The following is a 13,142-nucleotide window of genomic DNA, read 5'->3' as shown; positions in this document are numbered from 1 at the left end:
TTTTCTATAAAATTATCAATTTTATTTAATTTTAAAAATCTTATTGATGCTGGACACAGAGGCACATGCCTATAATTCCAGAGACTCAGGAGATTAATGCAGAGGGATCACAAATTCAAGGCCAGATAGCAACTTTGCAAGACTCCATCCCAAAAACTAAAAAGGGCTGAGAAACACCTATACAAAAACAAAAAATAAAAAAACTTATTGGTATAAAGTTAAACATAGTATGCACTTATAAGTTTTTAACTTTCTACTCAATTTGCTGTTAGTTTTCCTTTTAGTCCTTAACCTTCTTTCTGTATTTTGTTCTTATTGTCTTAATTGACTTTACTGATCTTTTTTTAAATTTTTATGTTATATATGACTACAGAATGCATTACAATTCATATTACACATATAGAGCACAATTTTTCACATTGTACACAAAGTAGAGTCACACTATTCATGTCTTCATATATGTACTTAGGATACTGATATCCATCTCATTCCACCTTCTTTCCTACCCTTATGCCCCATCCTTTCCCCTCCCTCGCTTTGTCCTATCTAGAGTTCATCTAATCCTTCCCTGCTCCTCCAACCCCAACCCCAACCCCATTATGAATCAGCATCCTTGAACCAGAAAAAACATTTGGCATGTGTTTTTTGGGGATTTGCTAACTTCAGTTAGCATTATATTCTCCAACTCCATCCATTTACCTGCAAATACCATGATTTTATTTTCTTTTAATGCTGAATGATATTCTATTTTGTATATATACCACATTGTCTACTGAAGGGTATCTAGGTTGGTTCCACAGTTTAGCTATTGTGAATTGTCATGCTATAAACATTGATGTGGCTGTGTCTCTGTAGCATGCTGTTTTTAAGTCCTTTAGGTATAGACCAAGGAGTGGGATAGCTAGGTCAAATGGTGGTTCTATTCCCAGTTTTCCAAGAATTCTCCATAATGCTTTCCATATTGGGTACACCAATTTGCAGTTCTACCAGCAATGTATGAGTGTGCCTTTTCCCCCACATCCTCACCAACACTTATTGTTGTTTGTGTTCTTGATAGCTGCCATTCTAACTGGAGTGAGATGAAATCTTAGAGTAGTTTTGATTTTCATTTCTCTAATTGCTAGAGATGTTGAACATTTTTTTCATATATTTGTGGTTGATTGTATAACATTACTGATCTTAATTTGCTTTTCAAAGAACAACTTTTGGTTAAGTTGACTGATTCTATTTAATTTTTCTTTATTTTACTAATTTCTGATCTTATTGTTTTCTTTTCTAGCTTTGTTTGTTCAATGATTAACTTATTTATTTTAATAATTTTTTAACAAGCTCTTTTAAGGTTATAAATTTCCTAATAAGCTCTCTTTTGCTAAATCCTACTAGATTTTATAGACAGTGTTTTCATTATGATTCAGTTCTAAATTTACTATAATTCCCATTAAGAATTCCTTGTTAACCCACTGAGTTACTAGAACCTATACTTCATTGATCAAATGTAGGGATTTAAAAAATAAAAACACCCAAAACAACTTTTTCTTGATGATCTCTAATCTAATTTCATTATATTGTATCAGCTCTTTCAAAACAAGGAAGGCAACCTGAATCTGTTTCTGGGTTACTTCCAGAACTAGCGAGTTTGCAGGGCTCGGTGCTAGACAAAATGGAAAGCTTCTTGTTCAAAAATGGCAAAGAATGTCAAGGTGCCACCACAGAGCTTTCCATCAAGCACAAAGCCTTTCTCAGCCCAAGGCCCCATGCCTGGAAGCCAACCCTGCCAGCTTACCTACATCTGCAGCTTGCTAAAAACAAAAATCCCAGCTCATTAACAACCATCATTTGGTTTTAGGTTTTGGTTGTGGCTTTTTCCCCAAGCTCCCTCCTTCCTTTATCAAGGAGAAACTTATCCAATCTGTCTCTAAAAGGTGATCCTCACTGTTGTCCCTTCTTAGTCCCCTTAACCCCTCAGGATCTGAACTCCTGATCACAGCTGCCTGATTCTGAAACCAGATCTGAAAGATCTAAGATATCAGGCCTCTCTCGATTGGCACATTCATTCATTTCTAATCCTCAGCAATAGGCATCTGGTTTTTGACACAGGCTGTTTTCTCTTTTGTCTAACATTGCTGTATGTTTAGAGTTGAGGATGTATTCAAGTATGAACTTACAAAACTGTATTGTCTATAATAATTTCCCCCCAATTTTTTATTATGAAAATGTTCAAACATACAGAAAGGTTTGAATAGTCACTTATCCATATATCCACATCTCTATTCTGATCCATCCTCTAATCTATATTTTAGATCAGGAAGAAACCACCCAAATTTGAGAAACACTAATATTTGCATTTCTGGTTCTTTTACCTAACTTAATATTATGATAATTTTCCTAATCGTTTCATTTTAATTTGATGATCTCTAATCTAATTTAGTAACAAAAAAGAAGGTGAGAAAGATAAGATTATATGAAGTTGCCACATTTATCTTTTAAGCATCTGGAAAAGAAAACAAATCTTTCCTATGAGTTTTTTTTTTTTTTTGCCTTAATGTTACATAGTCTGAATTTTACAACTTTAATAGTCACTTTTACAAGTTTTCATTCTCTTTTCTAATACAGTGACTTTTTATAATTCTCCAACTTGGCCTGCTAGGTCAAATTTGTAATAATCAGGTCTTTAGGACTATCAGACATTCACTGAGCCCATGATGCTTGTTATTAGGGAGCTTATTATTATGAATCTAGTCTTGGAAGTAACCCAGAAACAGATCTGGGCTGCCTTCCTTGTTTTCAGAGAGTTTATATAATATAATGAAAATAGATTAGAGATCGTCAAGAAAAAGTTTTGTTGTTGTTTTTAAATCCCTACATTTGAGCAATTAAGTACATGTTCTAGCACATAAAGTGGCTGGCACCAGAATGACTCCAGACCCTCATGTCCACCACAGCTGTTAGGTCTGTGATGTCCCCAGAGAGCCTGTAGGATTCATCCATATGAGCCCCAGGTGCAGGGAGACTTTGTTCAGTTTCCTGTTAAACAACAACATTCCCACTGGGTATAGGATAGTGATCCTGGCACTTTTTTCTTAATAACTTAATTTAAAAAGTCTGTCTTCAAATTTAGGTGCATGCATGCCTACAATCTACCATAAGTTTCCATAAAAAGCTTTCAACTAGAAGTATAAGGCACTATTCCAACAAAATACCCTTACTTCTTAAGTTCTTTCTTCTCTTTCTTTTTTCTTGTTTCTTTTTGGTGGTGCTGGGGACAAAACCCAAGGCCTGCATATGCTAGGCAAGTGCTCTCCCACTGCATGACATCTTTAGTCCCTTAATACCCTTAATTTCTACCACTTCTCGTGAGGTAAAGAACACCAGATATAAAATTTCACTTACTAATACCAAAACTGGTTTTAAATAGTGCCATGGACTTGTAAATAATGCTCATTTTTCAAAATGTTCTAGTAATTAGGTTAATTCAATTTTTAAAAATCGTATTGGTGCTGGGTACAGTGGCACATACCTATAATCCCACCAACTCGGGAAGCTAAGGTAGGGGGAATCACAAATTCAAGGCCAGGCTGGTCAACTTTGCAAGACTCCATCTAGTAACCTAGTTACTAGAACATTTTGAAACTAAACAGGTTTTTCTCTCCTTCCAGATTCACATTCTGAAAATATATCTGGGCTGAAGCCTGACCAACAAATTTTAATGTTTGAGCTCTAAGCATATGAAAAAGGAGTATTGTTAGGCAGACAAAGACCTTCAAATAATTCTAAAAGGCTGAAAGACTAAAGAGGAGAGCATTGCATTGAGGAATAGTAATATGCCATTTGGAGTTCCAATCCAAATAATTTTATATATTTTTTTATTTATGCAGTTCTGAAGATGGAACCCAGAGCCTCATACACACTAGACAGGTGCTCTACCACTGAGCTACACCCCCAGCCCTCCATTAGGTTTTTATAGTGTGGTAGTTACTATACTTTCCTGTTTTGGTAGATTTATAGAAGGCCATGAGCTATTTCACTTAGGTTACTACAACTTATGCATGAGTAAAACTCTACTATGTTGAGATTATAAGCAATATTATTTTACAGATCACAGCAGCTGATTTGAGCACCTTTGACTTCTCTTTTCCACTATTTCATTCCACCGTGATTTTCCACTTGTAAACTCATTCTCTGATTTTGTTGGCAGCTTTAGCCACAGTGGAAAGGCTAATGTTTTCCATGTCACTCAATCTACCTGGTTTCACTAGAATCATCCTCTCACTTCTACCTTTCAAATCTCTAATTCATTATATTCCCCCTCGTACTAGACCTCTGCTGCTTCTATCTGACCAGATCCATTTTCCTTTGTTTCCTGCTATATGGGGGGGGGGCAGCTCCACACAGTTTTCCTATGGGAAGCAGCCCTTTCTACGTCTGTCTTGGAGAAGCCAATCAGATGTTCTCTCTCTGGAATTTAAGTCTAGACCTAAAAGTGGCAAAGCTGAAAGTGGTTAGACTTCATAAAGCCAGTGATGAAGCTATAAGAGAATACCCAGGAGTCCATACTGACTGGATCTCCAGTGCTTTTCTGATTCCTGATCTTTCTGAGTTCTGTTTCTCCCTTCTGTGAGCTATTCCACATTCTTTCAATAAGTCAGGAAACTGTTACATAAACCTTTGAATTAGAGTCCCTTGAAATTCTAATTTCTCCAGTTCTGTTGATACTACAATTCCCTTTTACCTTGGCTGAAAGCTTCATTTAATGAAATTCTTACCCTTGCCTCCTTCCTCTTCCTTGTACTGGGGATTGAACCCTGGGCAGTACACATTCTAGCCAAGTGCTCTATCCCTAAACTATACTACCAGGCCCTGAAGTTCTTTTTTTTTTTTTTCTTCCTTTTCCCTGGCCCTCATCCAACCCATTGTCAAGATTTGCAAACCCCAATTCTGCAGCATCCTTGATGCTTCTTCCTTTTGTGACCCATAGCCACCTCTCTAGTTAGACCCACATTACATAGGACTTAGAGGGACAATATAGTGAAAAGATCAGAGTTTTAGATTCTCCCCAAATGAGGCTTAAAATCTGGCTTTTCTAGTTGTTAGCTGTCCTGCCTGAGGCAAGCTGATTAACTACTTCGAGCCTTCATATTCTTAATTCATTAATGCCTACCTCCATAAATAGGCATAAATATTAAGTAATTAGATCATACAGGTAAAGTTCCTCACATATTTATGACTTATAGTTGGCACTCAAATTAGTTATTGATGTTATTGTTATAATTGCTTTCACTAACTTTTAATTGATTCCTGCCTCCATTTACTCTCCCTTCCAATACTTCTGAGGAAGTAATATCAGATTAATTTTCATATATATGTATTTTTTAAATTCATTTAACCTCTCTAAACAGATCCCCTGTATCTAACAAGTTAAAATCAGGGCCTAATTGGATGTTAATCAGGGCCTTCCCTCACACCTCTACTACTATTCTCAACTCAGCCAGTACTTAGAACAAATAGGATCACTGATCCTTCCACAAACACTCTTTCCTCTCACGCTCACATTTCTTTGCTAACTCTTTTATCCCAATATTCTTATCAAATTTCTACCTGTTAAACTATTAAGTGAATAAATAAATGTAAAACAAAATAGTGCCTAGTAGAGTGCAGGGTATAGCTCAGTGGTATTGTGCTTGTCTACCATGCACCAGGCCCTGGGTTCAATCTCCAGCACTGAAACAATAAGGAAAGTACCTGGCATAAGCACGCCACATCAGGAGTTAGCTGCTATCACCACTCAGTGCTAATAACTTATGAAGTGCATGACAGCAGGAGAGAAGGGGAGAGAAGAGGGGGCAACTATATCTAATCATGAAATCAGTGAAGATTGAAAATCATATCCTTTCTAGGTTCTAGGAATATAAAGATGAATAGGACATAATCAATCATTGTCCTCCAGGATCACTCTAAAGAGAATACAAACAGATAATGAGTATGCACATGCTCTATATGGGTCTCTGTACAGAGTACTTTGAAAATTCTACATAGCATGGCATTTCTCCCACACATTAGAATTGTAATAATTTTAGCTGTTGTGAGAAAATATCCCACATTTTCTTCAAAGTCCATTTCAAATTTTTCTTCAGACACAAAACCTTTTCCCACTTTCCCAGACATATGTGACCCACTCGAGCAGACTATGCCTCTCATGGACCACTTACTGCTTTTTATACACTTGCTTTATTCACTTCACTGAGTTGTAATCATTAAGGCAAGAATTGTATCTTGCTCATCTTTATGTGCTGATATATATGAAGGTTATATCAGGACTTGCATATCACAGGTGTTAAATTAATACTTTTTAAATTGGATGGTATTACCTTTAATGGACTATCCAATAATTTTATTTGACTTTTGTGGTCATGAACATTAATTATAGAAAATTATTTTTCTATAGGTTATCCATCTAATTGTTCTCTTTCATGAATACAGAATATTACCACTGGACATGGAATATTAACATATTGACATTAATATATTTACCATAGCACCAGTTACAAGTACTGAAATATGACACTGTTTCTACCTTCTATATTTTCTTAGGAAAATACTTTATTGGATGATAACTCATTCAATTCAGAAAGAGACTATTTCATGGTTGCTTAGTATTTATGGGTTATGTTGCATGAATCACTCAAGGTTTAAAGGGTGTGTTTCCTGGATTTATTTGCTGATACGCAGACACACACACACACACACCTCTCCCTCTCTCTCTCTCTCTCTCTCTCTCTCTCTCTCTCTCTCTCTCTCTCTCTCTCTCTCTTTCTCTCAATAACTAATGCCATTTTCCACTTACTTTCTATAGGTAAATGTGAATGTAAGGAACAGGTGTTAGGAAACTCCAAGGCATTCTGTGGAATGAAATATTCATACGGTGAGTTTGAAGTTCTCAAATATGCTAAGAACCTTTTCAAACCTAGTACAGAGAATTTTTAAGGAAATAGGAGGCCTGGCAGATGACATGAGCACATTACCAAGCACATAGTAGATGCCTAGGAAATGGTAGGGAAGAGAAAGATGATATATTTTTGTGATACACTGAGACTAGCTATCCACCTAGGTCTCTTTCCCAGCTTCTCTGAATACTCTAGACTTCTCTACCTTGCAAATACTATGAAAATACATCATACGGAAGAAGAAAAATGGTACTACCCTGAGGAAAGACTTACTATCTTCAAATTCCAAATGGCTTCACATTTATTGTTAAATATATTAAGATTTACCAACATATCTTATCTTACCAACACATTCTTGATCAGTGTGTGAGGCTTTTTGTTGTTCTATAGTTTATATGGCCTGAAACACGCAGTACTCTGAAGAGAAAATTGTAAGTCATGCTTTCCGAAATCAAGTATTTAGATTCTTGATGACATTGTATTTAATCTCATAAAAGATTAAAAAGTAAATGATAACAAACATATAAATCTTATCTATAATTACATGCATACTTCCCTCTCTTCACCTCTCAATTTGGCTAAATAACAGAATAGATCTGGCTGTTTTAACTTTCTACAGAGGAGATTTGAACATTCTTAATGAGGGAGTGAAGCACCTTGGTCTTCTTAACTATATGACACCTAAAGACTTGGGGAAAAAAAATGGTTTCTCCCTTCCCATTCTCTGGCTTAATGAAAAAACACTTCATTTATTTATTACTTTATCACATATTTGTTGAGCAAAATAATGAACAGACAAGGCAACTGCTCTATTTGATCTTACAGACCAGTAGAATAATAATGGTGGACATTCGCTGAGCATTTATCATGAGCCAGGCACTATGCTAGTCACCCTTGATGCATTTACTCAGCAAGGCAAGTCCAGACACTACGTCTAGCCAAGCAGTCATGTGAACTTGAGCAGTTCACTTAATTTCTTAAAACCTGCAAGACTAGATGAGTTCTTAAGACCTTTTAGAAGTCTAAACTTTGATGATTCTGTAAAGACTCTGGCAACTGTATTCTCAGAACATAGGATCAGCCAAGATAAGCTTCTCTCCTTATACACAGTCTTCCAATATGATGTAGATGAGCCAGTAAGAACTTTCCTAATGAAATAGAAAATTGCATCCATCAAGTGTTCATTAGGTCTACTTTCTTCCCCACTCCAACTTACTTCATTACTTAATTCCCAGATACATCCATTTTATAGATGGAGGAGCATAATAGAATCAAAAGTCAAACAAAATACTAGAGCTCTATAATGATACATACTGTACGGTGTATTTCAGAGAAGTTAAAGTATTTCAAATGCTTTCACCACAAAAAAAAATGATAAATGTTTGAGTAGATCTTCTTGCCCTGATTTGAACATTACACAATATATACATGTATTGAATTAACTCATGGTACTCCATAAATGTGCACTTTTTAAAAATCTTCAGTTAAAATACACTTTTAAAATTGTTTTAAAAACTATTAAAATCCTGAAGTTCTCCAGTCGAGGGACAGCTTCCCTAACTCCATGTTTTAGTCACCTTTTTTACTGCTGTGACTAAAAGACCCACCAGAACAATTGTAGAGGAAGAAAAGTTTGAGAACTCATGGTTTCAGAGGTCTTAGTCCATAGAAGGCTGGCTCCATTCTTTGGGGCTCGAGGTGAGGCTGAATATCATGGCAGAAGAGTATGGCAGAGGGAAGCAGTTCACATAGTGATCAGAAAGCAGAGAGAGTCTCCACTCCACTCTCCAGATATAAAATATATACCTCATGGACACCCCTGCCATGAACCACTTCCTCCAGCCACACCACACCTGCCTCCAGTTACCACTCAGTTAATCCCATTAGGGATTAATTTGCTGATTAGGTTAAGGCTATACCCCAATCATTTACCCTCCAAATCTCTTGCATTGTTTCACATTGTAAGCTTTTTTTTTTTTTAAAGTCTTTTTTTTTTTTTAAGAGAGAGTGAGAGAGGAGAGAGAGTGAGAGAGAGAGAGAATTTTTAATATTTATTTTTTAGTTCTCGGCGGACACAACATCTCTGTTGGTATGTGGTGCTGAGGATCGAACCTGGGCCGTACGCATGCCAGGCGAGCACGCTACCGCTTGAGCCACATCCCCAGCCCACATTGTAAGCTTTTGAGGAACACCACACATCTAAATCATAACACTCCAGTCAGCTTGCATTGTACACCAAGGGAAAAAGAGTAGATAATAATCATCATATAATCTTTAGAATCTGTAAAATACATTCTAGCAGTAACATTTTCCTCTCTATCATACATTACATATGGTCAACCATGAAAGTATAATACAGTCAGAATCCAAATAAAAACCAGGATAACAATTCAACTTCCTATTTCTTCTTTCTATATAGATTTGATAGCTGAATGTATTTAAGATTATAACTGCAATAAACAAATGGCTGCTATCCCCCTAGTATAGTGATATAGGAGGAAGTAGAAGGTAAATTTTCCCAAGAAGGGAGAACACAGTTTATACAGAGGAATGAGATAAAATGAGTGCAAAAATGAATGGACCTGATGGTTTTTAAAGCAAATTTCCACATTCTGATCATTGATGTACCTTCTTACTCTGAAATGCATATTTAAATTGTTCAAATTTCAAAAGATAATGTGAAACTGTTATATTTTGACTTTTGGAATTATGTTGTTACAGTGCTAAAAATAAAGATTTTATCAGCTCACGATAAAGGTTCTCATGCTGAGGTCAATGTGAAGATTAAAAAAGTCTTAAAATCTACTAAATTGAAGATTTTACGAGGAAAGCGAACATTATATCCAGAATCATGGACGAACAGAGGTTGCACTTGTCCAATCCTTAATCCTGGTGAGCATTTGACCTTTCTAACTTAAAATCTACCATGTCTCTGCTGATTTGCTGCTTGTCTTGCATCCTCTGAACCACAACTTAAGTAAACTCAGCAAGGGCATCTCTCCTCTTCACCATTTGAATTCTGGGGAAAGTCCAGGTGGAATTTTTGAACCAACATCAAAAAATTATTTATCTACCATGTGCTCTGTAAAAGTAAAATATTTAAAATCCAGCAATATAATACTTTCTGTCCTAAAAGAGAAGTCTCAGATTGGTTCCAGGTGCCAGTTGCATAGAAAGCACTTTTATGAATTTATCTGCCACTAGCATGTTATCTGAAAACTAGATCCTATTACATTAGAACCTGTTGCCAAAGGAAGCTCAAATGCAAAAGTCCATCTGTGCAAATAATATTGAATTCATTTTTACTATTGCATGAGAAGCATCTGTTTCTCTTGGACAGAAAACAACTCTCAAGTTCTCACCGTGTTGTTTTCATTAAATGATCATTGTGGTTTCAAATCAGAAACAACAGGGAATTTTTTTTAAATAGAATTTTAGAGAAACTTGGAAGGGAGGGAAATTTGATTTGAACATTAAAATGTATGGCAGAGGTGGAGATGAGCAGTAAGCAAGGGAGTTCTTACCTCTACACTGTTTATGTGCACTCTTTATACTCTGTCATAAGCTACTTAGTTCTCTGTCTCCCTCATTAAATCTGAGGACAGGATTTAGGTTTTTGATCATAATATCTTTAGTACCTATTATTAGTACCTATACATTGGTAATATAATACTCAGTAGCTTCTAGTAAAACAAACAATAACTCAAAAAAAAAAAAAGTCCTGTTTCCCTGTTTATGTCATCTGTCTTCCTGTTTATGTAGTCATCATCTGTGTTGAAACAGGTGCATAATTTATGTTCTGGATCTAATTCCTTCTCCATATATGCCAGGAACCCACAGTCATGTTCATAAGGAGTCTTTTGTGGTCTCTGATTAATAAACTTGAAAGAAACAGATAAACAGAGAACAAAAAACAGTAATAAAGTATCCCCTCAATCTAAACAATCTAAGCAGTGATACAAATGCTAATTTTTCTCAATTATTAATTAATTTATCATGTCCGTTTTAGCCCTTCAGTGTTTTATCTAAATTCAAACTTTTTTAAATATTTGTTTTTTAGTGGTAGTTTATTTATTTATTTATATGTGGTGCTGAGGATTGAACCAAGGGCCTCACACATACTAGGCGAGCGCTCTACCACTGAGCCACAACCCCATCCCACTTCATTCAAATTTTAATAAGAAAAAGGGGGAAAGCATTTCAATCTGAAAAAAATATATAATACCTAAGGATAAGGTGAAGTAGTGAGAATCTTAGATTTTGAATGCAGGACACAAAGAATTATTATTAAGTTCTGTTCCCCAGTGATCTGTGCTGAGGGGCTCTTCTTATAAGCACTTTTCTACTATATTAGCAAAATAAAAAAATATTTAAAAAAAAAAATCTGCTGGTTTTTCAGTAAGACATTGAAACAAAAGCTTTGCCGGTTCAGCCACCCTCCAGGAAGTGCACTGTACTTCCTAATCAGGTTTCTGCCAAACAGTCAAAGAATCAACTGGGTTCATCACAATTGAAAACATAAGCGCAATTATTCAAAGAATTCTTGAAAACATGTTTACTTGCTTTGAAGAAAAGACTGGAACCTGCCAAAGCAAAACCAGACACTCTTTCATTTTACTTTGTTTTTCCATTTTTACAAGTTCAATTGCTACAGCCAAAGAAAGCTGATAAGAAAACTCTGAAACCTTGCACGTCAACTTGCTCCCTTTGCTACTCTGACAAGGAGTAATCTAATCGGATACCTCTGAAAAATCATTCCTTTTAATTTTTGTGAATACCAAGACTAGCACTAAAGTATATTTTCTTTTTCTGTGGATATAAAATAAAACTTTGTGCCTTCCAACTTGCAGCAAAATAGATGTCAAAGCATAAAGATAGAAAAATGAAATGCAAGTGCTAAAAAGAGATATAAAAGATCACATTGTGGGGCTGGGGATGTGGCTCAGGCGGTAGCACGCTCGCCTGGCATGCGAGCGGCCCAGGTTCGATCCTCAGCACCACATACAAACAAAGATGTTGTGTCTGCCAAAAACTAAAAAATAAATATTAAAAAAAAGAAATTAAAAAAATCACATTGTTTTTCATGTTAATTTTTGGTATGGTGTTACTCTATAACTTAAAGATTTATCAGTATCATAATATTAGTTTAATTTATATTTATACTTTAATGGTAAACTGTATTTTTTATAGTTTCAAAATAAATTCATTTAAAATACTAGACTTAGTCTTGGAGTTTTAAAAAAATTGTTTATTGTAATTTTTAAAAAAGAGTTTATTATTCCAGATAGATATTAGACAATATCAAGACTATTACATTTTAACTAGTACATCAATTAAATATTGGTATTCTTTTTCATGCAGAAGCTAAGGTTACCCCTTAAAGAATGTAATTACGGTATAATCTACATGTTTTCCAGTACTATTATATCATTATTTAACAATATTGTGTCATTAAATTATTGTGCCATTATTTTCTCTATGGCACTATTTCCCACCCCACCCCCAACATCATTATAGCTATTTTTAAGTTTAGAATTGATTTTGTTTAATAATCTTTTAATTGTTTTATTATTATTGAAATGGTAAAATGCATGCATAGAACAGAAATTTAGGGAAAATTTCTAAACTTCACATTTCTTACCCTCCCCCAAAGATCACCTCTGTTAATATCTTAGTTCAAATCCTTCCAGATCTTTCTCTGTGTGCGTATGCTGTATTTTTAACCTAAATGAAATAGTAGAATATGCTCTATTCTATAACCTGTTTTATTCAGTCAATAATCATTACCTTTAATTTCAGTGTATTTTCATATTACCTAATATGAAAAATAGGTAAGTTCTGATAAGAGATCAGACTATCATCCTATTTCCCAACTGATCCTTAAATATCCTTTGAAACTGATTTGTCCTTCCAATATGAAATCTAAAGTCTCACATTATGTCTGGCTTTTCAGAACCTCAAGCCTCTTATTCAAGCATAGGTTCCTTTTTTTTTTAATGATTGGTTGAAGAAACTAGGCCATGTGTCCTATAGATTATCCAACCTTCTACATTTGCCTGAGTGGTTCCTTGTGGTGGCATTTAGCTTGTTCTTTTGTCTCCTGTCTCCTGTGATCTCTAATGAAAAGCTTGATTGATTCAAGATAAACACCTTGGTTTGCATCAATTTTAGCTGCTGTTGTCACATCATATTCGATCCTAT

At 35.2% G+C, this 13,142-nt stretch overlaps 1 protein-coding gene across 2 annotated transcripts in view; it reads left to right on the top strand.

The window, feature by feature from the left end:
* Window positions 1-13,142, top strand: part of NTN4 (netrin 4) — a 106,828-nt gene that overhangs the window by 91,195 nt on the left and 2,491 nt on the right. For both annotated transcript variants that reach the window (XM_081310315.1, XM_081310314.1), the window contains exons 8-9: window positions 6,851-6,919; window positions 9,663-9,833. In XM_081310315.1, the coding sequence (XP_081166441.1) occupies window positions 6,851-6,919; window positions 9,663-9,833 (240 nt within the window). The remainder of the gene's footprint in view (window positions 1-6,850; window positions 6,920-9,662; window positions 9,834-13,142) is intronic.

Source organism: Spermophilus citellus (genome assembly GCF_964194105.1).
Source record: "Spermophilus citellus genome assembly, chromosome: 10".
Lineage (NCBI taxonomy): Eukaryota > Metazoa > Chordata > Mammalia > Rodentia > Sciuridae > Spermophilus > Spermophilus citellus.
This window is presented reverse-complemented; position numbering and strand designations above follow the sequence as displayed.